The sequence below is a fragment of the Podarcis melisellensis genome (assembly GCF_964234715.1).
Source record: "Podarcis melisellensis genome assembly, chromosome: 6".
NCBI lineage: Eukaryota > Metazoa > Chordata > Lepidosauria > Squamata > Lacertidae > Podarcis > Podarcis melisellensis.
Genome location: NC_138538.1, coordinates 76,857,627 through 76,881,155, shown reverse-complemented (window position 1 = coordinate 76,881,155; position 23,529 = coordinate 76,857,627). Strand labels below are relative to the sequence as shown.

The 23,529-nt window shown below is 43.8% G+C and overlaps 1 protein-coding gene across 4 annotated transcripts in view; it reads left to right on the top strand.

Annotated features, from left to right (window-relative positions):
• COL11A1 (collagen type XI alpha 1 chain) overlaps positions 1 to 23,529 on the top strand; it is a 257,537-nt gene that overhangs the window by 107,800 nt on the left and 126,208 nt on the right. For all 4 annotated transcript variants that reach the window (XM_081916017.1, XM_081916015.1, XM_081916016.1 and 1 more), the window contains 9 exons: positions 2,456 to 2,497; positions 2,851 to 2,913; positions 5,636 to 5,710; positions 7,183 to 7,269; positions 8,206 to 8,262; positions 14,437 to 14,490; positions 16,791 to 16,844; positions 16,978 to 17,031; positions 19,233 to 19,286. In XM_081916017.1, the coding sequence (XP_081772143.1) occupies positions 2,456 to 2,497; positions 2,851 to 2,913; positions 5,636 to 5,710; positions 7,183 to 7,269; positions 8,206 to 8,262; positions 14,437 to 14,490; positions 16,791 to 16,844; positions 16,978 to 17,031; positions 19,233 to 19,286 (540 nt within the window). The remainder of the gene's footprint in view (positions 1 to 2,455; positions 2,498 to 2,850; positions 2,914 to 5,635; positions 5,711 to 7,182; positions 7,270 to 8,205; positions 8,263 to 14,436; positions 14,491 to 16,790; positions 16,845 to 16,977; positions 17,032 to 19,232; positions 19,287 to 23,529) is intronic.

Sequence of the window (23,529 nt, the reverse complement as noted above, 5' to 3'; positions counted from 1 at the left end):
GAGTGTAAGGCAGCTTCTGAAGCAACACAAAATACTACTGAAGCAATAAGTGTCTAGTTGCGGTTCAGTTTCTGCAAGAAAGGTTTTCAAAGCCCAAAGGATGTCCACAAAGCAGCTCCTTCAACAGTTTCGTGCCTGCAGTATTTTCTCCAAATCTGCAAAGCGATTGAGGCTGCAATTCTGTACATACTTAGCAGGCAGAGAGTCCCATTAAGCTCAACAAGCCTTATTTTTGAGAAAATAGAGGGGCGCTACTAAAAATCACTCAGACTTGTGGTCTGATCCCACGCATGCTACTCATAAGTAAGTCCCAGAGGCAACTGTAGATAGAATTTCTGTCTGATAATAACCTACCTTGCGCTTAGCATAACTTATTTTTAAATACACATGCATAGTAGAGAGTTATTGACACATTACAAACAATCGTATACAGGCAGAAATGCAACATGGTTGCATGGTTACACTTTGTGTATGAAAATGCTGAACCTGTTGGATTCCTGTCTGTTGTGTCAGCTTCTGAAGGCAGATGACGTACCAGAAAAAAGGCCCATGGTGGATAACAGGAGGTCTCAGTAAAAACAGCTCACCCCATGGCAAAACTGTCCTGTAGTGTGTCACTTAAAACTGCAGTGGGTGAAGTGCATGACTGAATGCCTATATAAAAGGGGAAAAACCTTATATGTAGAAACCAAGAGGTCAAGGGACTAAGATTGTGGCCTTCCCTTCCGTAACAGAGTTGTTTTCTATATGAATGTTGGTTTCCATGCTGAAGCTTTCAGTTATGCAACCCATTTCCTGCCAGTTTGATGCCGTATGCTCCAACAACAGATTGACCATGCAGGGAGTTGTTTGTTTGAATATGCTATCATACAGTGGTACCTCAGGTTACATACGCTTCAGGTTACAGACTCTGCTAACCCAGAAATATTACCTCGGGTTAAGAATTTTGGTTCAGGATGAGAACAGAAATCGTGCTCCAGCGGTGCGTCGGCAGCAGGAGGCCCCATTAGCTAAAGTGGTGTTTCAGGTTAAGAACAGTTCCAGGTTAAGAACGGATCTCTGGAACGAATTAAGTGATTAACCAGAGGTACCACTGTACATAGTTCAGAAGAATTATTGGTCTCTCTTATGATTGCTTGTGGGAGCTTGTAACTTGAGACTGAACTGAAAGTGGAATTGATTTTCATGAAGACGTCAGACTTCATTGAAAGACATGCAGAGATTTTTCAGGGCAACGAAAATGTTTGCCTTTTTCAGAAACCATTGCACTGACTAGCCAGGAGGAGCCATGTGACCAGTCCAGGAAGCACTGTTCTTATTCTACTTTTATTTGATCTCGGTGATTTTGGCACATAGCCAATCTGATGGCTGCTTAATGATGTTGTTTGACTGGATGTGATCACCCCAAACAGGAAAAATCCGGGCTGGTGGCGGTGGCGGGGAATGGTGCCAGAGCACTAAAGGATATGTTGGTCAATGGCAGCAAACAAATTTAGGATTTTGTTTTTTTAAAGAAAACATTCTCAATGTTGCAAGTTTAGAAAATAACTTTAGTATCTCCAAAACACGTTTTTTCACATGGGCAGATATTTGTTGCATCCTGAATCACAGTCAAGGCAAGATTGTGTGAAGGGACAGGAAATTGGATATTGGACTTTCAGTGCCATAATTTGACCAATTCCATCTGTTTGAGAATTGCAGAACTGTACTGCAGCATCAGTGCACCCACACTGAAAGCCCCAGTTTATAAACCACTGCTGCTCTGCAACCCCTGACTGTTACAAGCTCTCATCTGTTGTCCTGTGTGCTTTCATAGGCAATTGCATTGGGGACCAAGAATATTCAACCCAGGTCTCAAACAAGCACTTTATAACCTTCCTGTTGAGAAAAGGCAGAATTTACCATAAAGTGGATTTATGAAATGATGCTTCATTTAAAGTATTGTGTCCCAGCTGGATTTGTGAAAAATGCTTTTTTTAATGCATAGTTGTACCAAAAGCACACATCTGATGTGCTGTGAAATACAGGTTGTGGCCTGTGAAGTGGACCTGGCTCACATGTCACGTTAGAGCAGAAACTGTGATTTAATGTGAATGAGCAAAAGCCTTTTCCCCCCTTACAGTTTGTGGTTTGTTTGGTGGAAAAGCAGAATGAGCCTGGGTTTGCCCTTAACAACAAGCCAGATTACTGCAGGAGAAGAGCAGGAAGAGCAACACATCCTTAAATTTCGGCAGCATATACTAAAATGCTACTTCTTTTTTAACTATGGTTTAATGTGATGTGCAAACTAGAGCAATGACCCTTTAATAACTGCAAAATAATCAACACATGTCAGATATGGAAGTTAAATTGATTTATTTGTGTGGATTTTGTGCTAATTATTAGTGATGTACTCTTTGCTTTTTGCCCTTTATCCAATCAAAATTGTATAATCTTTTCTTTTCTCTTTCCATAGGGGATGCTTATTGAAGGACCACCAGGACCTCCAGGACCTCCGGTACATATGTGATTTTAAAATTTCTCTTTAAAAAAAAATCCCAAAGAAAACAAAATATTTTTTGGGGGTAGTATTAACTGTGTTCAATACCACTGTAATAAAATGAATGCAGATATTTTGCATAGCAGCTCATGAGTCCCACGTAAGACGTGGTTTTTTGATGAAAATAGATTGGGGCTTTTGGAAAGTGGGCTGCTTACATCATTGTGCATTTCTTTTTGAGGAACTGATAATTGGCTCAGATAGAAAGAACGTTTGTGGTCCTTGATCCAAAATTGGCCACAGTCTGAACCACTACTATAGAAAAGTGATTCAGCACAACCACTCAATGTTGTTGTTGTTTTAATTCACAGGGTCTTATGGGTCCCTCAGGAACACAAGGCCCCACTGGACCTCCTGGTGACCCAGGCGATAGGGTAAGTTGGTGTGGGTTGTAAATGAGCACGAGGAAAACATTATGTCCCAAACTGGGTGGTTAGAAGCATATAATCCAGTTTATGAAATAAACGTCCCAAACCTTGGTAATGTCAGCTAAGGCAAGGACGCCAGGTCTGATGCCTTAAGAAACCTGAATCTCATTGTAACTGTTAACTTCGGTGCATCAGGTGTATAGTAGAATTTTCTGAAATCTGAGGGAGGTGGGACTTGCTCTGATGGTGGTTTTGACAGTTCTAGCTGGGTCGGACTTCAGACGCATCAGAACTGAACTGAAAAGGTGGAATTGGACAAAGGCTGCTAGATAGCAGTAGGCCTCCTTTGTCCCAGTACGTCCAGGACTCTGAGGCCTAAGAGCACATTGCAATCTTCAGTTAACAAATGAGGCCCTCTGTGCCACTCCTGCCCTCTCTAGATGACCTGATGGATTCATTGGAGATGATGGAAACAGTAGAGAGTGGTCAATTTATGTCTTGAGGGCCTCAGGGCTTCTTCCACCGGTGCTCTGGATAACCTTGTGCAGTGTGGGAAACATAGTAATGAGTGGGTGAACAGGAAGTGCATCTGATGGAATTGCTTCCCACTGCATCTGATGGAAGGGGAACTTTTCACATCTCCCCAAGTGGAGAGTTGCAGAAAGACTTGCTGCAGGGGCAGCTTGTGCTTGGTGAAGTGTGATAATTTTTCTTCTGCCTGAGAAGAAGAGAAAAAGATGAAGAGTTTGGATTTGATATCCCGCTTTATCACTACCCGAAGGAGTCTCAAAGCGGCTAACAATCTCCTCCCCCTTCCTTCCCCACAACAAACAATCTGTGAGGTGAGTGGGGCTGAGAGACTTCAGAGAAGTGTGACTAGCCGAAGGTCACCTAGCAGCTGCATGTGGAGGAGGGGGGAAGCGAACCCGGTTCACCAGATTACGAGTCTACCGCTCTTAACCACTACACCACACTGACTGAGAATGAAAGGTATCAGGATAGACAGTCCATTGGCACCCAATAGTCACTAAAGCATCTTTTAGTGTGATTTGATGGGTCTCCCCCTCGTCCTGTCCCAATCATGTCTCTTTGTCTCTATGGAATGCAATGGCTTTGCTTATTGTTCCTATTTCATATTGACAACAGTGGCTGCTCTCGTTACAGTATCAGTGGCATAGGCTACGCTCCCTCTGCCCCATCATGAGTATGCTCACTTTATCGGCACAACATTACCGGTTTGCAAGGTTGCATTGCTGAAGTAGTTCTTGCACACCCCATGCTGCCAACTCATGCGTCAGCTCATAGAATTTGGCTGAAATGATCAGATTGATAAGGAGGGCTGTTGTTGTTTAGTCATTTAGTCTTCGTGACTCCATAGACCAGAGCACACCAGGCACTCCCGTCTTCCACTGCCTCCCGCAGTTTGGTCAAACTCATGCTGGTAGCTTCGAAAACACTGTCCAACCATCTCGTCCTCTGTCGTCCCCTTCTCCTTGTGCCCTCCATCTTTCCCAACATCAGGGTCTTTTCCATGAGGTGGCCAAAATATTGGAGTCTCAGCTACAGGATCTGTCCTTCCAGTGAGCACTCAGGCTGATTTCCTTAAGAATGGATAGGTTTGATCTTCTTGCAGTCCATGGGAATCTCAAGAGTCTCCTAAGGAGGGCAGCCCCCCAAAAAGGCGTAGCTTCCTGTTCTGAAGCAAATTTAACCAAACCACATGCAACCTGAATAATTTGTCCCGTTCTCACATATACCAGGGAAGCTATTTAGCCAAAGTTATGGAAGCGTATTTCTGACATGTCTGTCTAAAAGGCATAGACATAGCCTATTCCTAAACATATGCACCAGCCTAGATACCTGAAATGCTAGATGGATATATCCACAGTGTCTGCTGCTGACTTAATAGCCCCTTATAGCTTTTGACAGATCTGCTTTAATAAGGATAGGCTTATCTCCATGAAATGATGTACTACATCCTTAGTGTACATCTTCCCGTCTTGCATTACTATTTTTAAAATATTAAAATAATTCCTTCCTCTAACACTTCTGATATCTAGTCAAGTTTTTTTTGTTTTTTAAAAAATATATATTCCCAGAACTTCTGTGCCACATTGAAACAGTATTTTCTACACCAAGTGGCACTGACGGAGGCTCTCCAGGGTTTCAGGCAAGGGATATTCCCAGCTCCTTCCAATAAAAAAGAGCCACCCTACACTGAGATAGTACTAGATGTTCTGGAAATAGTAGTAATTTATAAAATTTGTAATCATGGAGAAAGAAATCAGTTGGATGGGAGACAGGTGGCCAAGCTGGTTCCTGGTTTCCTTTTAGTCCCTATTGTGTATGAAAGTGTATGTGAAATTGAGTAAACATCAACAACTATACATTGCCCATCTGGCTGGGAACTGAAATAACTTGTGCAAGGAACTGTGTATTCTGTACTTCTTAAGGGTGGATCATGGGTCTGATGATAATGACCACAGAGCATTGTGGAAGGAGAATTTCACTGCTGAGGAACAATGAACGTCCTAATCCTTGCCCTCTGCATTTTTGTGGCTCCTGCAATTTAGCCAACCTTCAGTGTTAAATAATTATAGGGGGAAATGCACCGCTTAGCGGCTGTTTTCAATGTGCAAGAGGCTGCAATTGAGAATATATGTCCTATGGCTAGCTAGATATTTACAACCAATTATTTAAATATCTACATCTCGTTTGCATCTCCTAGGGCCCACCTGGACGTCCTGGTCTCCCAGGAGCTGATGGTTTAGCTGGACCTCCAGGTACCATGTTAATGTTACCGGTAAGTCTTGTTTTGCTTTGCAAACACTATCCTCACCAGAAGCAAATGGAGATAGTGGTGTAGAATAATTAACCACAGACATTTTTTTCTGAATGGGTCACCAAGTTCAGGGATGGGGAAGCAGGTGCCATCCTGATGTTGCTGCTCTTCAAGTCTCATTGGCCAGAAGCTCCTTCTCTTTCATCTACATCCAGGCTGCTGGATAGATAGTAAAAACTGAAGAGTCAGATAATAGTAATGACAGAATTCCTCCTTGGAGGCTCAGCCTCCTTGGCACTGTGCCAGAAACCTTCATTGTATTCAAACCATAGAACAAAAACAACACTTAACCCATTGTTCACGATGATGTATTGTAGTAACAAAGAAAAAGGCTTTATGGCGATGCCTTCGGCTAGATTCAACAAAACCTTTCCCTTTGTTCTGAGTGCTTTAGGAATGAAATTTGCAATTTTTAAATGAGAATTCATATTCGTACAGCCTGTCAGCCTTTCCATTCTTGATTCTTCCTCTGCTGTTGCTGCTGCTTTGATAAATAGAGGAGAGGGGAGGTAGAGAAGCAGGAGCCTTGCAGCTCTCCTGATAACGACACTACAAATCAGTATTAGTAACCATCAGCTATCTTACGTTAGCAAGTTAGTCAGTCCATATCGGAACCTGTAGCAAGTTAAACTGAACAGTGAAAAGAAAGGAAAGATCCTATGCTAAATACTGAGCTTATTAAGCCAAACTCAACTTGGATTCCAGCTCAGCTCCTACATAAACTCTGGCCTAGTCTGGCATCCCTAAAACTTACCAACAGCGGTGATGGCAGTGAGAGGCATTTGGAGATAGCTGCTGTCTGGGACTACATAAGTCTTACCTGAGAAGCTTCTCAGGGCATGGCTTGAGCTCTACTAGGTCCTCAGTAAGGACTCAGTTCCCAGAGATCTTTGCACCGGAAGGTTCCTGTTAATAAGGCTTTAGGGTACAGTTAGCTAACCTGGCTCCCGCAAGGGGTTCTTGGACTGCAACTTCCACAATCTTTGGCCACTGGACCTGTGGAATAGGATAGATGGGAGTTGTAGTGGAAGAACATTTAGACGGCATCACATTGGCTACCCCTGCTTTATCATCACTGCAGCTGGAAGATATGTAATAGCCAAGGAGAAGGAGGTGGAGGAACATGGGATGGGCTTGTGGTTGTAGAGCCCCAAAGCTTTACCACATTCCCTGCATCATCCCCAGGGTCATGATGATGTCTGGTGCTCAGAATGAGTCCTGTTTTCAAATGAGCTTAATGTGGGTCCAACCTCCACAACAATGCTATTTTTGGTAACCGTTTCTGAAGCTTTCTGACCAAGTGGCATACAAATAACCACCTTTTGATTGAAGAAGCCAATTTCTTCAAGAGCTTGGGCAATTACGGCTTCTGTCTAACCTGTTTGATTTTGATAGATGCGTTTTTCTGACAAATTCTGTCCTCCTATATACAGTTCCGCTTTGGTGGCGGTGGCGGCGACAAAGGCCCAGCCATCTCGGCACAGGAAGCTCAAGCACAAGCTATTCTTCAGCAAGCCAGGGTAAGAGTGAAGCACACAAAGGCCTTGGGAACTTTGTTAGGGGTCCCAGGAACTGTAGTGCTGTGAGGGATAAACTACAGAACCCACGATTATTTGCGGGGAGGGAATATGTGCTTTAAATGTACGATGTGTATGCAGCCTAAGAAACTAAATGTGACGGGTTATTGTCCTCTGAGAGAAGAAGCTCTGTCCCTCTTCCCCATAAATCCTCACAGGCCACTTGTGTTCCCAACATTTCTCCTCCCCCATACTTTCTTCTGAGAAAGCTAGAATTTCCTTACAGCGGGGGATATTTTTCTTTATCAAGGTCCACCTTGGGGTGGCAGCATGTGTGTGCAAATCTGTGAGGTGCAACATGCCAGCAGTGACCAGTACCAAAAACAGTTGTGGGCGGGCCAGAGTGGGTGGGTACAGAACCAAAACTCTTCCCCACCTTCTCTCTCTCTATGTCATTTTTTTTTGCTCTCCCCCTCTCTGCTACCTCTCTCTCCTTTCCTGCTTCGTCCCTCGGGACACAGATTGTCCACCACTGCCTTTCAGATTTGGTCCGAGGATTAAATGGGGAGAAATTTGTGAGAGAGGGAGACAGACAGACGGACACAGAGACAGAGAGACAATGAGAGAGATGACTTTCCTCCTAAGCTCCTGGAAAGAGGGATGGTTTTGTACAAAAATGAATTTCAGCATTTCTCAAACTTGGGTCTCCAGTGTTACTGGACTACAACTCCCATCATCCCTGCTAGCTAGGGATGATGGGAGCTGTAGTCCAACAACAGCTGGAGACCCAAGTTTGAGAAACATAGCATTAGGTGTGGATTTTGTAAAAATGGATTGAGATTCCTAGGACTGCATGCACACAAGTTTTTGGATTTTGCATAGTCATAGTTTGTATGTAGAATGTCTGAATGCTTTTTTTGGTTTTTGTTCAAACCACAGATTGCCATGAGGGGACCTCCAGGCCCTATGGGACTCACTGGAAGACCAGGTCCTGTGGTATGTTAAACTAAGAAACAAATAATCATTGTCCACAGTTATCATCTGAGTGTCTTTATAATGAAAATTTGAGCTGTCTCTGTCTATCACAATGACTGGCATTTTTCTAACTGCTTATATTCATTCAGAAATATGAAGGATACTCATTTCAATGCAGAGCTTTAAATAATAATAAAAAAAACCCTGGAAGGTCTCAGCCAAATATCTAGTTTAGATAACAAGTGGAGCAAGATTACAGGCTTCTTTGCCAGAGTCATACAGGGCTGAGTTTTGCCACTGTTTTAAATGTTTAAATGACAAAAGCGGAGCACTCGACCTGCAGTTGCCAAATCACCTGAGCAATTTCCCCCTAATGATGGTTTCCTCTTTTACAAAAATGATACTTTGCTGAGAGAGATAATCAAATGATTCACCTAAATGCTCCAGTTAAGCAGTTACTATCTCTTTAGAAGCTATCCAAGTGTATTTACAACAATATAAAATGATGGTTAGTACAACCAAGATTACAGGCTTCGCATAAAGCCTGCAGTCTCCTGGGATATATATATATATATAATACATAGACAAAAAGGCCAAGAGGAAGTTCAGCATTCAGAGTGAAAGGATATATTTAGTTTTTAATGTAGTAGGCAGTGTTTCTGACCGGCAAAGGCAGGTTGGCTAGCACAGTGCCTCAGTTGTTATTCTGATCATCCCTGTGAGATTTCAGTGAAAGGAAAATGATAGCACTAGACTGAAGTTTTTAGCCCAGACTTTTTTCTCTGGGTTCACACGAGTAAAGGAAAAATATGCCCATCAAATTGGATTAATCTCTGGGAATTTTTACTGATTTCCAAAGTGGGGGGGGGGTTACCTTTCTAAATAAGGCAACAGAGGAGAAACAAGTGTTGTGTTCCCTTCAGTGCTTTAAGACAGCTGCACACTCCCCTCTAATTTGCTCAGATGGAAGCAAAGAAACTGTCACTAAGCACTTTGCAAATTCACTCTTTGAGGCAGCCTCAAAAAAATATTAAAGGGGGGGTTGCTTCAAACAGTGATTTTGCAAAGTGCTTTCAGCTGCCTCACACTTATTTTAAAAATAGCTGGAGTGATGTTTGAAGCAGGGAAAGCTGCTTCAAAGAGTGTTTTTGCAATGGCTTTCAGACAGCTCCCACGTCACTCTCATGTGTCATTTTGGAATGGAGGGTCATGGCTGTATTAAAGCCCTTTGCAAATACCAAAATATTTTGAAGTGGTTACAGGTTTTCCAAGCACCTGACAGCCAGCTGGTTGTCCGTCATTTGGAAACCCCACACAAAGGATTTTGAGAGGTCAGTTGGGTTGCCCACCTGTGACTCATGTGATGTCATAATGACATCACGCGATTGACAGGTGGATGGCCCCGCCTACCTATCAAATGTCACCTGCAAAGCCAGTCCTGATGTGGACTTGGCTTGTTCCTTTTTTTAAAAAAAATAATAATAATTGACAAACATACATTTCATACAATCCTTAAAAATGTTCAAACATACCTACACTCAATCCCACAGATAATTCCTTTTCCTATCACCATCCACCACCCCTCACCCCACCTTTGTGTTAGACTTAAAGGTGTGTGAAAGAAAGTAATAGAAGTGGAAAGAAATTGCAATTGAGTAGATTGGAAGTCTAACAGTCGGACTTGTTCCTGAGCCTGTTCTAAACACTGCCAGCCCTAGACACAAATGTTATTATAGCACAGCAGGAGGAAGTGGAAGCACTGCACTTCCTTCTGTTTGTCCCCTGCCAAGATCCCTAAACATCACATGGCCCATTTTGGGAAATCATGTTTTATTTTGTAAATGTGAGACATCAGAAGAGTGTTTCGCCCACTGTTCCAACCTTCTGCTGTTGCATTTCTCTAAAATCAGTACAAATGTTGATTAGTGAGATGAAGCTCTCCATCCGAATATTTCTGGTCCATACTGATGTAGCTACACTACCAGCTCACGCTGCAGAAAATAATTTCCTGGAGTGGGAGAAACAGAGCTGCTCCTTCTGGCTCCCCTTTATTGTTTCAGTCCTGGACTATCAGGATAACCTTGTTGATACTTGCTGATAGCAGAGCTTAACCTCCAGGTATCTTGTGTCGGATCATGTCTTGCACCCTGGCAGCCTCTCTGCAATCCATCACTGAAAGTGCCTACGCATCCCAAGGAAGCTGAATGACCTATTTTATTATTACTTAATGCCAAAATATAATTTTCTTTTTCAAAGCAAGGCATTGTGTGGACTAAGGGTTTCAAAGGAGGCCTACCAAGCTTGTGTGAGAGTATTTATTTATTTTTTGAACCACCCTTCATCCTGATAGTTTCCAATACAGTACAATAAAAACATCAACGATGTCATAGAGAGAATGCCTGTAAATACCCATTGCTGGGACTCGCAAGTGGTGAGAGAGCTATTATGACGATATTCTGCTTGTGGACTTCCCACGGGCATGTGGTTGGCCACTGTGAGAAAAGGACACTGTAGTAGATTGGGTATTAGCAGTGGCATAGCGTTGGGGGTGCAGGGGGGGCCGGCCGCACCGGGTGCAACATCTGGGGGTTAGGGTTAGGGGGCGCAAATCCACGGGTTAGGGGATGCAAATCCATGGGTTAGGGGGCACAAATCCACTGGTTAGGGGGCGCAAATTACTTGCCTTGCCCCGGGTGCTGACAACCCACGCTACGCCACTGGGTATTAGGTCTTACCTATCAGAACTCTTCTTATGTCCTTGCATTTTTCAGAACTGAGAGGCAACAGGTCACACAACAGAAAAGCAGACAGAGGTCATAAAGCCAGTTTAAAGACCTGAGCAAATAAAACTGTCTGGTGCAGAAAAGACTGTAGGGCCAGCACCAGTTCCATAGTGTGTTCCATAGTCAAGATGCCTCCCCGCCACCACGAAAAGGTCCTCTCCCTTGCACACAAAATACACAGTGATAGTACTCTGTGAAGGAACTCATCTAAAGATCCCAATGCATGGGTAGTCTGTATTCTACCAGGCATGCAGAATAGCTTATCAAAGACTTGACATTTCCCTCATTTTCAGTCCTGGACAGGAAAATAAAAACAAGAGGTTCATCAAACTCCTGATGAACCACCACATGCATCATCATCAGTGGCAGAGAGGCTATGCTAGCTTCCTGACAGGTGGATGATGGTTGCTTAACAGGAGGCAAGGTGGAGGGGTGTTGACATAGGGCAGTGGTGCAGCAATAAAACTGCTAGCACATTTGCAAAGCTAAGCAGGGTCCGGTGTGGTTTCAAATTGGATGGGAGACCACGAGTTGAGATTCTTGCATCGCAGAGACTAGATGACCCTCGGGCTATCTGCCCGCTCTACAATGTTATGATTTTATGATTCTGTGAAATGCATTGGTAGAGCCAACCAAACATTCCTGCTGGTGAATTTGCACCGTGCCAACCTCCCTGCCTGCTTGCCCCTCTTCCTCCCAGGAAGCAACACTGATCCACCTCTGGGAACCTAGCATAAGAGCTCCACCCGATTTGCTGTGCAGATTTTGTGTAATTTATATCTGGTGTGCTGTGCTGAGCATTGGAGATCATGAAATATATTGACGCCCCGCATCCAGTTAAATATCCCTATCTCAAATGCATTTATCTGATCAGAAGCATAACCTGTTGCTTTCAGTGGAATTTATTTAGCAAGCTATAAGACACAGCCAAAATCTCAGCCAGAGCTTAATGTGAGTCAAGGGTTATATTAAAAAGGTTAGCAAAGAAATTGTGGTATTTTGCCATTTTCCATTTAAGCCACTAGGAGGCTGTAGAAATCCAGCTGTTCTGATTTGGAACAAAAGCAAAAATGATGTGATGTGATTTTTTTTTTTAAAAAAAGCTTTCATTTCCCTCTCAGTACACTTTGTAATACACTATCAGATACATAAATACATGCCTGAATTTCCAATAAGAAAGCAATGAAAGAGTTTCTTCTTAAGCAAAGCTATGAGTATTATATACCCGTAAATCAACTATGATTATGCTTTTGAAAATCCAGATCCTGTCATATGCTTTTAAAAGCACCTGTGAAGATGGGCTCCTACTCCCATCCTCCACTTTCCTCAACCTGAACTTTCTGCTTTGCTCGATTTATGGCTTGTGCCTTGTCTCTGCTGCTTCCTCAAGGATGGGAAGAGGGGAAGAAAGCAGAGAAGGGCTCCCATCAACACCCACCTTATGGGTGTGTGGGATGCATCTTTGCACCAGCACGTGATGCCTGCTGTTCTAAAAGAGGCTGTAGTGTGATGACTTCTCAAAAACCTTACTTTGAATTCTGAAGTTTGTGATATCTACCACCCAGTCACAAATAGTTTATATTTATGGATTTGGTGGTTCTTCAGCTTCAGGCACTCTTGTAAGGGCAAGATAATCTGGACCCATTATTTAGGCCTGGGTTTGGGACAACAACAGCCTCCATCACCCTGATCAGGGGTATTCAAGAAAAAGGGTGGAGTGCAATTCTCTTCCTTCCCTTTGATCTCTCAGCATTCTTCAGTACCATCAATGGTGGTATCCTGATGGATCAGCTCTACATGCTAAAAGTTGGAGGTACAAATACCTAGTGGTTCCTCTACTACTCACAGGGCCAATTCCAAAAAGTAGCATTGGGGGACTATGCCTCAGACCTTTGGCGCTTGTGTTCCAAAATTCCATAGGATTTTATTTTGTCCCACATAACTGTCGGCCATCTATGTGAGGTCACTGGGAGTGGTCGTTTGGGGATTTTGTCATCAGTATGATGATGGAACTCAACTATATTCCTTCATTTCATCTGGTGGGCTCAATAGGGGCCAATGAAAGGAGACTAAATCCTGACAAGACAAAGATCTTGCAAGTGGGTTGTTCTTAGGTCCAGGAACAAGTTACACTAGTGGCCACAACTGTGGAAACCTTTTGGGGAAAGTGTATTTTTGAGGTTTGATGGCTCATAACACCACTTTTGGGGAATAATACCATAACATTATATATCCATGGAAAGATAATTTAATGAAGAATGTAATGCAACAAAGTTTGTTCATTTATCTTTATTCTATCAAAAGTTATAGCCAAATAACTAGAAAAAGGAAGCACAACTTGCTTAGTTTCATATGCAGTAGCTTTCCTTCATGTAGCCAATGAGCATGTATTTAGTGAGCCAATCAGGTGTTATGCACCACGAGACCTCAGAAATATACTTTCCCCAAAAGGTTTCCACAATTTTGGCCACTAGTGTAGGTGGCCTTTTTTGGATGCGGTTGCACTCGTTCAAAAGAATCAGGTGCATAATGTGAGGTTGCTCTTAAATCCAGCACTGTTTCTGGAGGTGCAAGTGGCGTCTATGGTAAGGAATGCCTTTTGCAAGCCACAGTTGATTCACTAGCAATAGCTTTCATTGGCAGTGATAGACTGACCAAAGGACCTGTTTGCTGGCTTACTATTATGGACCCCTGACCATTAGGTCCAGTTGTGGCCGACTCTGGGGTTGCGGCACTCATCTCGCTTTATTGGCTGAGGGAGCCAGCGTACAGCTTCCAGGTCACGTGGCCAGCATGACTAAGCCACTTCTGGTGAACCAGAGCAGCGCACAGAAACGCCATTTACCTTCCTGCCGGAGTGGTACCTATTTATCTACTTGCACTTTGACGTGCTTTCGAACTGCTAGGTTGGCAGGAGCAGGGACCGAGCAACGGGAGCTCACCCCGTCATGGGGATTCGAACCGCTGACCTTCTGATCAGCAAGCCCTAGGCTCTGTGGTTTAACCCACAGCGCCACCTGCATTGGAAGCTGTAGCTGGTGCAAAATGTGGCTTTTAGGTTGCCAAGAGGGGCAGCCTGCTCGGGGCATATAACACCAATTCTTAAAGCATTTCGATATTGAACCAAATTCAAGGTGTTTGTGACACAGGACATACTTATAAAGTCCTATTCAAATAAAACAGAAAAGGAGGGGTGAACAGCACTCCCAACATACATGCTTGCTGACAAAGCTAGCCTTAGGTTTTGGATGCTACTTGCTTTGAGCTAAATAGGACCATAATCTCATTTGGTTGTTAGCACTTTGATTATGTGTGCAAAAGTGTCCCAAACCATTGTGGTCAGCCGTGCAAAAGCAATACTTCTAAAATGTGGCAGGTAAAGCTGAAACAGTCCTTTGATTTTGTCATACAGGGTGGTCCTGGTGGTTCAGGAGCCAAAGGTGACAGTGGAGACCCAGGTCCTCAGGTAAGACTACGTTACCGGCCAGCCCACCATTTCTCTTCCTCTCCCTGGGGATTTGCAGTGGCCTTCAAAAAGCCTTGTTCCAGAGGGTGGCGGCGGCAGCAATTTGAGGTGGCTACTCTGAGCCCAACAGTTGAGGGAATTGTCCTTTAAGGCTGACATTTCAAAGCCTTGTTTGTCTAGTACATGTTTACAACAGGCATTTATCTCGATCAATAGACAGATCATGTTACTTTGGTCTCGGATAATTAAAGATGTGAGATCTTTCCACCCCACCCCGTTGCACGTATCCCTGCCTTCCTGAATACTAACATTACCTATCATCACAGTTTCTGCTCCCCATTCAAAGCACCAGCTAGCTAGTAAAGTTCGTGCTGGCCTATTTCTTGTACGTTTCCCATTCAAAGCCCTCTATTCCATTGTCCTGTACTATTGCTCTTCTTAACCCCTTTGTGGGCTTGATATTCCTTTTGCAAATGTATTACTTGCTTGGGACGCTTATCCACAAGAGTAAATGTGGAATGTTTCTTTTGGGTGTGGAATATAATAAATGCTTGCTGTATTCCTATGTAGAGTCTCTCTCTTTTGCTGTCGCGTAGCCTCAGGCTGTGATCTTATGAAATACCACACTGAGAAGATTAAATGCCACTATTAAAACAGGAATTCTGTTTTATAAACTGAGGTTCTGCCAAGCAAGAGTAAGAGATGGGTGCCTAAACACGGGTCAGATTAGAGATGGAAGATAAATCCCTTTCCTCCACATTTTGAAGTTAACCAAACTAATCTTAAATGCAGATCAGAACAGAGCTATTGCTTGCTCAGCTTCTAAATTTTTCAATGTAGCTTCAGATTTTTAAAAAAATGTGCACAGAAAATTAATTTTTTATAGGAAAATGCGTACAACTTTGGGGGAAGGCTGTATGTAAAATGTGTACAAAATGCAATCAATTTAAAAGTGAGGGTTCCTTTTTTGGTGCATTAAAAAAATAAATCTACAAAAGGTGGGACAGAACTGATGACACAGGACAGTAATAAGCTGATTTGTCTATTTCTAGGTATAGAGCGCAATTGGAAAAGAAACTACAGGTGACAGGTTCCTCAAATTCAGATTTTGTGGAGTCTGCCACTTGCTTTAAGTATAAGACATCAATTTGGCCACGGTTACAATATCCCAAAACAGAACACTGTCCACTCTTCCCTCCATGGTTGTCATAGCTATGTGCTGAAGTTTGATTGTCCCATGACTGTAGCACTGGGTTCGACATGTCAGCTGCTTTGACATGCCAGCTCATAGAACCTGATGATAAGTTACATCATTCTGGATTAGGAACTCCAAAGCTGGCTCTCACTGTCAGGGGAGTCATCTATGGGGGCCTGTTTTATTGAAGGTTGCCTCCCCACCAAATTCCATGGCAATCCTCAAAAGGACAGACCAGGATGAAGATGCTTGGCCCTGCTGCGTCATTTTGAGGTTCTCCAGGGACGCACAGTGAAGCATCTTCGCCCCGCAGAAAAGGAAGGCGGCTGACAGTGGGTGGGTAGGGGATGGTGGGCCGAGTCGGCCTGGCCAGGTTGGTGGGGGCGGTGGCACACCTGCTGCTCACTGTTAAAGGTAAAGTTACCCCCTGACCATTAGGTCCAGTCACGGACGACTCTGTGGTTGTGGCGCTCATCTCACTCTATAGGCTGAGGGAGCCGGTGTTTGTCTACAGACAGCTTCTGGGTCATGTGGCCAGCATGACTAAGCCACTTCTGGCGAACCAGAGCAGCGCATGGAAACGCCGTTTACCTTCCCGCCAGAGTGATACCTATTTATCTACATGCACTTTGATGTGCTTTCGAACTGCTAGGTTGGCAGGAGCAGGGACTGAACAACGGGAGCTCACCCCGTCACGGGGATTCGAACTGCCGACCTTCTGATCAGCAAGACCTCTGTGGTTTAGACCACAGCGCCACCCGCGTCTCTGTTACTCACTGTTACGCAGTGTCAAAGAATCCCACTGTATAGGTTTTTAGCCCTGGAAACAAAATATAAATCCTGCTACACCTGCAGCCAAATATTTTATAGATAGTTATTACTGGAAGATTTTTTAATAAATTATTCCTTCTTATTTTCTTTTACTAGAAATTGATTTTTTAAAAAATGTTTTTATTTTTTTTACAGCCTTCAGTGGCCTTCTAATACATGTCAGAGGGACTGTACATTAGGGCTTCAATTTGAGGTGGATGGTAATTAATCATAAAGCCTTCATGGTGCTTGTGATTTATCTTTCGTGCTTATAGTGAATATGTCTTTCTTTCAGGGTCCTCGGGGTATACAGGGTCCAGCTGGTTTGCCTGGAAAACCTGGCAAAAGAGTAGGTATTGAGTGCTTTGAGGCAGCTCACATTTGGTGAAAGGAAGTCTCGCTGAATCCCAGAATGACAGCAAATTAACTCTTGACACTTCGGGTTTGGTATTAAACTTCTGCCTTTTGCAAAAACGTTTCAGGGTCGTCCAGGTGCAGATGGAGCCAGAGGGATGCCAGGGGAACCTGGTTCCAAGGTGAGTCGGGATACATTCAAAACGATTCTGCATGCATTTTCTCCAGGGTTGTGCCTGTGCTAAATGCCTTCATTGAAAACTTACAAATGGGGCTCAAATCTGACGGACGTTTCAGAGTTGCTTTTTGGAACGACGAGTGACAATTCATGGATCGCATTGAGATGTTTAAGTAGCTGGTTCCGCACTTTTACACCCACTGGTGCAACTGAAAGGACCATGGGCATTTGTGTTGGTAGCCTTGGGGTGCTCCTTCACACAACACTAGTTGGAGCTGCAACTTGTGGGGATGGCATGGATGGGTTTTGGTTTATAACATTTCCTTGTGCAAAGAGGCTGTTGCTAGTCAGGTTCAGCCATGCTCACCATAACTGAATGTGTTTCTCATGCCTTTGAAATTTGAATCAAGTTTAAGGCCGTCAAAAAGCTTCTATCTTTGGATGGGCACAATCTAGCACTGGGTAGACAATGTCTCTCTCTCCCCCCCCTCCAAGTTTTTCTTAGTACAATTCCCATCATTCTCAGTCAGCAACAGTCAGGGGTGATGGGGGATGTAGTCCACAGCAATTGGATGGCACCCTTTTTGGCTGTCCCTGTTCTGTCCCCACCTAGGACCAACTGTGTAGAGGAAGGGATCTGCGTAGAGCAGCGGTCAGCAAACTTTTTCAGCAGGGGGCCGGTCCACTGTCACTCAGACCTTGTGGTGGGCCAGACTATATTTTTTTTTTGGGGGGGGGGGGAGAAATGAATGAATTCCTATGCCCCACAAATAACCCAGAGATGCATTTTAAATAAAAGGACACATTCTATTCATGTAAAAACACGCTGATTCCCAGACTGTCCATGAGCCAGATTTAGAAGGCGATTGGGCCAGATCCGGCCCCCAGGCCTTAGTTTGCCTACCCATGGTGTAGAGCAGGGGTCACCAACCTTTTTCAGCCGTGGGCCGGTCCACTGTCCCTCAAACTATGTGGTGGGTCGGACTATATTTTGAAGGAAAAAATGAACGAGTTCCTGTGCCCCACAAATAACCCAGAGATGCATTTTAAATAAAAGGACACATTCTACTCATGTAAAAACACACTGATTCCCAGACTGCCTGTGGGCCTGATTGAGAAAGCGATTGGGCCGCATCCAGCCCCCGGGCCTTAGTTTGCCTACCCCTGGTATAGAGGCTCCGTTGTGTATACTCTTTGGTCCCTTCCATTCCTTGCGTGGTTCTTGGGAGTATGGCACATTTCAATAGTCACTCCTTTAAAGGACAGGCCCATTCTTACTTCCCATATAATCACAAATTCACAAACAAGTAGAGTTGAAAGGGACCACAAGGATCATCTAGTCCAACCCCCTGCAATTGACGACTCTTTCACCCAATGTGGGGCTTGAACCCACGACTGTGAGATTAAGCGTTTCATGCTCTGCCAGGCTCTTTCACACCTTAGCCCTAGGTCACGAGTCATTCATGCTCATGACAGGAATTAAAATGTTGCCTGGGGCAACACACATGAGTCTTTCATGAGAGTAACAACTGGCTCACTGTAGCATATATATAGTCTTGCGCACTCACCCAAAGGAGAGAAATGGAGGGAAGAAGTCTCCATTAAGCCCCAGGCTGTTCCCTTCCCATGCACAACATTGTGCCCACTTGGGGATAAATAGTATCCTAAATTGCTTGTCTTAGTTGATTTTAAAGAGCTATTTTGTTTGCTTCAGTGGCTTGTATCCAATGCAGTGCTAAGTAAGCGTCCTGTGCAAGGATATATGCTTGTGCAACAGGGCTTTCTGCCCTCCTTCCACATGCCCCCTAAATTTCCTAAATTTCCACATGCCCCCCCCAACACTACGAAGGAGGGAAAAGGTTAGAGGTGCATGCAATCATAGGAGAGGAGGGACGGTCCCATTGCACAAACAGAAATCCTTGCTTAGCACTGCATCGAATGCATTCCTATGTATTGCTTCCCATACACACCATGTGACAATGAAATCAAATGAAATGGATAGTGCTTTCAAATAGGATACCTGTGTCTATTGAGGATGGTGTAGACCTTCAGTTCTATAGATCAAATTTAGATTCCAGGTGTATGCATGCAGCTTCAAGCAACAGCCAACTTGAAGGCAACTGTTTTCCATAGTTAAATAGATTTGCAGACCCTTACAAAATGGAACAGCAAATTGCTCAAACTATTATTTGTTTTCTCCACTAGGGTGACAGAGGTTTTGATGGCCTTCCTGGTCTACCTGGTGAAAAAGGTAACAGGGTAAGAAAAGATGCACATTTATCTGAAAGCCTGTAAGAATGTGGGCATGGTAAAATTTCACCTGAAACTATTGTCCAAAGCAATTGCAATTTTTTTCGTACCCGATACCTTTCCAATGCCACCCTATTCTGGCACAAAGCCCATTGAATTTAACGCCCAGGTATGTATAGGACTGCAGGCAATTGACGCTTTCTGCACGACTGTCTTGGCATCCTTCCTGCTAGCCAGACTACAATTTATGCTTAAGGGAAGTCACTAACAGCCAAATTGACTACAACTTGAAGTCACCAGCCTGAAGTGGAACCTGGAGTTTGAAGTGAAACAAGAAGAAAGCACTGTTCTGTTGACTAGGCAAATACAGAAGGGCTTGCTTCCAGCACTGGTTCGCATCTTAGCCAATCCAGAAGCGTCATACAGCTTGCCAATCACAGGGGCTGATATTGCACACCCCTATTTATTTGACTGAAGGGAGCTCTAAGACTGAAAGTATATGCGGCTTACTAGCCTGGGGCAGACACTATGAATTTCCTAGTTCAACTCTCGGCTGTACCTGATAATTTGGCATACAGGGCTTCATTCCTAAAATTTGTTTTTTCCTCAAGGACAAAATAGCATGTTGAAATAAGAAGGGCACACCTATGTGGTTAAAATTGCTCCAAAAGTACTTACCAACTTTTAAATTTGCTTTCATTATTGCTGTCAAGCTTCTACCGTTGAGATACATTTCACACTCATCTCAAAATAGTCCTGGCCTAATGCTCCACTGCACAGTATTTTCTGTGGGCAAAAAAAGGCCAAACCTAAGTCACACCTTATTGGCCAAATAGATCCATATCACTATGTTAACTGATAAAGTGATGTGATCCACTACTCCACTGTGTCAAGTTCTTGATGGAAAACTATCAAAAGATATAGTCCTTGTGAATTTTCATTATTAGATGATACATGATGCCAATGGAGGATGAAGAGCAGTGCATGCTGGGAAGTGACACTGAAAGACACACATTTAAAAAAATCATTCTTTTATTTTATCAAGGAGCATTTGTATCTGGCAAACCATTATCCTCAATATCAATTCTCCATACCAATGTATGGTTCTCAATATCATTCTCAATATCATTCTCCATACCAATGTATTAAACGTTTAGCAATGAAAACTTTATGTTTCAGTGACCCCCAAATATGGGGTACATGAAATACAGAAAATTCGGGGGTTGAGAAATATGCATTTTTAAGATAAAAATCAACAATGTGGGTGACCAGCAGAGGGCACTGTAAATTCAGCACTAGTTGTACATATGGCATGTGCTACTCTATGGCTTAGTAAACCTTTTCAAAATGTCTTTGAGGGGGGGAAATCTATGGCGTGGCTGAGTTAATATTTTTGTGACCTTTAGGTGAGAGATGAAAGCAACTTTACCTCACTTTCTCTTTCTCAAAGCCTTGGATATTGCTGGCATGTTTCTTATACAAAAATATGGAACCATCCACACTAATAATACCTTGCAGTAAGGAATTCTGACACATTCCTCTCGATTCGTGATAGTTATTTTTAAACCAGAGCATTTCAAATGCAAAAAGAATGACAGCCATTGTTTCATAATAGAACACAAAGATTGCAGTTCGGTTGAAATCAAGTGTCCTACCACAAACTCTGAATTCAAGATCCATTCGCAATATAATGTTTGGCAGAGGATTTAACTCTGAATTGAACAGGATGAAAGGTGGGGCTGGGAAGTAGGAGCTAAATGGTTTTATACACTAGTTATATTTTCTTAGTAAGGGAGCTGGTAGGAAGACATCCATGAATACAGTGGTACCTCGGGTTACAGACACTTCAGGTTACACACTCCTCTAACCCAGAAATATTACCTCAGGTTAAGAACTTTGCTTCAGGATGAGAACAGAAATTGTGCTCCAGCGGCACGGCGGCAGCGGGAGGCCCCATTAGCTAAAGTGGTGCTTCAGGTTAAGAACAGTTTCAGGTTAAGAACGGACCTCCGGAACAAATTAAGTACTTAACCCAAGGTACCACTGTACCCTCTTATAGACACAAATTTGAAATAGGAGCCCACAATGGTCACAGTCCATCATAGAGTCCATCATAGAGTCCATCATAGAGTCACTGAGTTAGGGCTCTGGCTCCACCTTGATAATGAGGCAGGAGAAGAAAGTCTTTGGGAAGTGGGAAGTTCCTAATCAGTATTTTTGTTCCTGCCTGAACAAAGCAGTCATGTCACTCTTGGTTCCCACTCTCTCATCTTTTCAGACTATTTTTTGCCCCATTCGTTCTTGCTGTTTAGTCTCCTTTCTCTCCCTTTCCCTCTCTGAAGCCTCTCTCCCCTTGGAGCAACAGCTTTTCACCCTACTTTCCATCTTCCAGATCTTGGCTTCTCTGTCCCCTCCATTTTAGCTATATATACCTATCCCTTCCCAAGTGACTGCTTTCCAGCGGTATGGCTTCTTCAAGGCAAGCAGCAAGCTATTCAGTGAAGAGGCCTTGGAGATATCCTCACTGAACCAAAGGAGAAGAGAAAGGTATTGGTTACATTTCAGGATGGGAAACATTGCTCTTGCTGCTACTCTCCTTATCCATCTAACCAGCCGTTTCGGAATTGCTGCCCCAGGGCAGATACTAGGACTACAAAACAAAGTGCTCCTTGAACAAGCTTTGCTACTCCTCAAATCCCAGCATTGCAAGAAATTGGGACCCTCCCAGTTTGGGATCTTCCAACAGCCCAAATGACAGCAACATTCAACAAGTGGATATCAGGTTGCAGTCCTCTTTCTGCTCTTGGCAAGAGAAAATGAAAGACCACTGGATCCTCACTACCATCTCTCAGGGGTGCTGGATATAACTGATTTCACCACCTCCACGCAGATTTGTAACCTCACTGATCTTCACTTGCCTCACCAAGCAGCGCCTTTTGTCGGTGTCACGAGACAGACAGGGAACGCCCTTGGGGCAAGGGAAGGGGGAGTATCAGAGCAAGGAGAATCAGAAGGGGAATACAGGGAGATGACGGAAGGAACTGGGAGGGAGGAGGCGGAGAGCAGTCAAGTGGCATCAGAGAGCCCTGACGCTGAAAAGCCTTGTCACCAACCAGGAAGTTCAGGAACAGAAGGGGAAGTGGTGCCTTCAGCACAGGCAAGGACAGAGTTAAAACACAGGGATCAAAAATGTCTCGAGAGATTCCCATGCCTGCTGTGTTGGAGAAGGAACCAAAGGAAGCCACTCCCCGAATCTGACTCGTCGGATTCAGAGGCATGATTTGGAACTGTAGCTGTTTGTACACGTGCAAATAAAGAACTGTAAATATCTCTCTGAGTGAGCAGAGGGTGTTTATTGCAAAGAGCAGACATCACCTTGACAGTGGGAGTGCGCCCAACCCCTGCTCAACATGGCAGCCACCAAACTGAAGAGTCTTTCTATGGCAAATAATACTCTATATTATTTGTGGTGCTGAAGAAGGAACGCCATTCCTGGAGAGCAGTCCTGGACCTCAAATTCCCGAGTCAGTGGAAAGTCGACAAAAAGTTCAGGATAGAGTCTCCTCCCTTCGTCAGGGAGGTGGTTCACCACAATGACTTCCTCACATCCTTCAGCCTCCAGGACACAACCCTCCATATTCCCACCCAGTGCAAATATATCAGATTTGAAGTAGGACACGACTACTTTCAATACAAGGCCCTCCCATTTGACCTGGCCTCACCTCAGCTATTGACCAATATCATGATTGCCCTGGAGGTTCACCTTCGCCTCCCGGGCATCCATATCTATCGTTACCTGTATGACCTTCTCATCTGGTCTTCAACACAGGAAGAAGACTTGCAACACCTTGCCAGCACAACATTGTGTTTGAATCAGATGATGTCAGGTGAAGCTGAAACTTCTATTTGCAGAGTCAAGTTTGTGATTGGTCATTCAAAAGCGCAGGCCATCATTTGATGTTGCAGTCACCAAAGCTATATTCAGGCATTTGTCTGTGTTGAGGGAAGAACAGGCTCACACTTGTTAGTTGTCCCCCCCCCAATATTTGCACATTGAGCAGAAGATCTGAAGGCAGATTCTTAATGCGATTGGCTGATCACTCTTAGTATCCTTCTTGTGAGTGGAAGCCCAAATTGCTCAGCTTTCAAATTATGAGGAGATTATTTCAACATGGAAATGTTGGGGTGAACATGAGGAAGTTGGGGATGGGACCCCTACACTTTATCCAACCCCACACATGTTGTTTTTTTA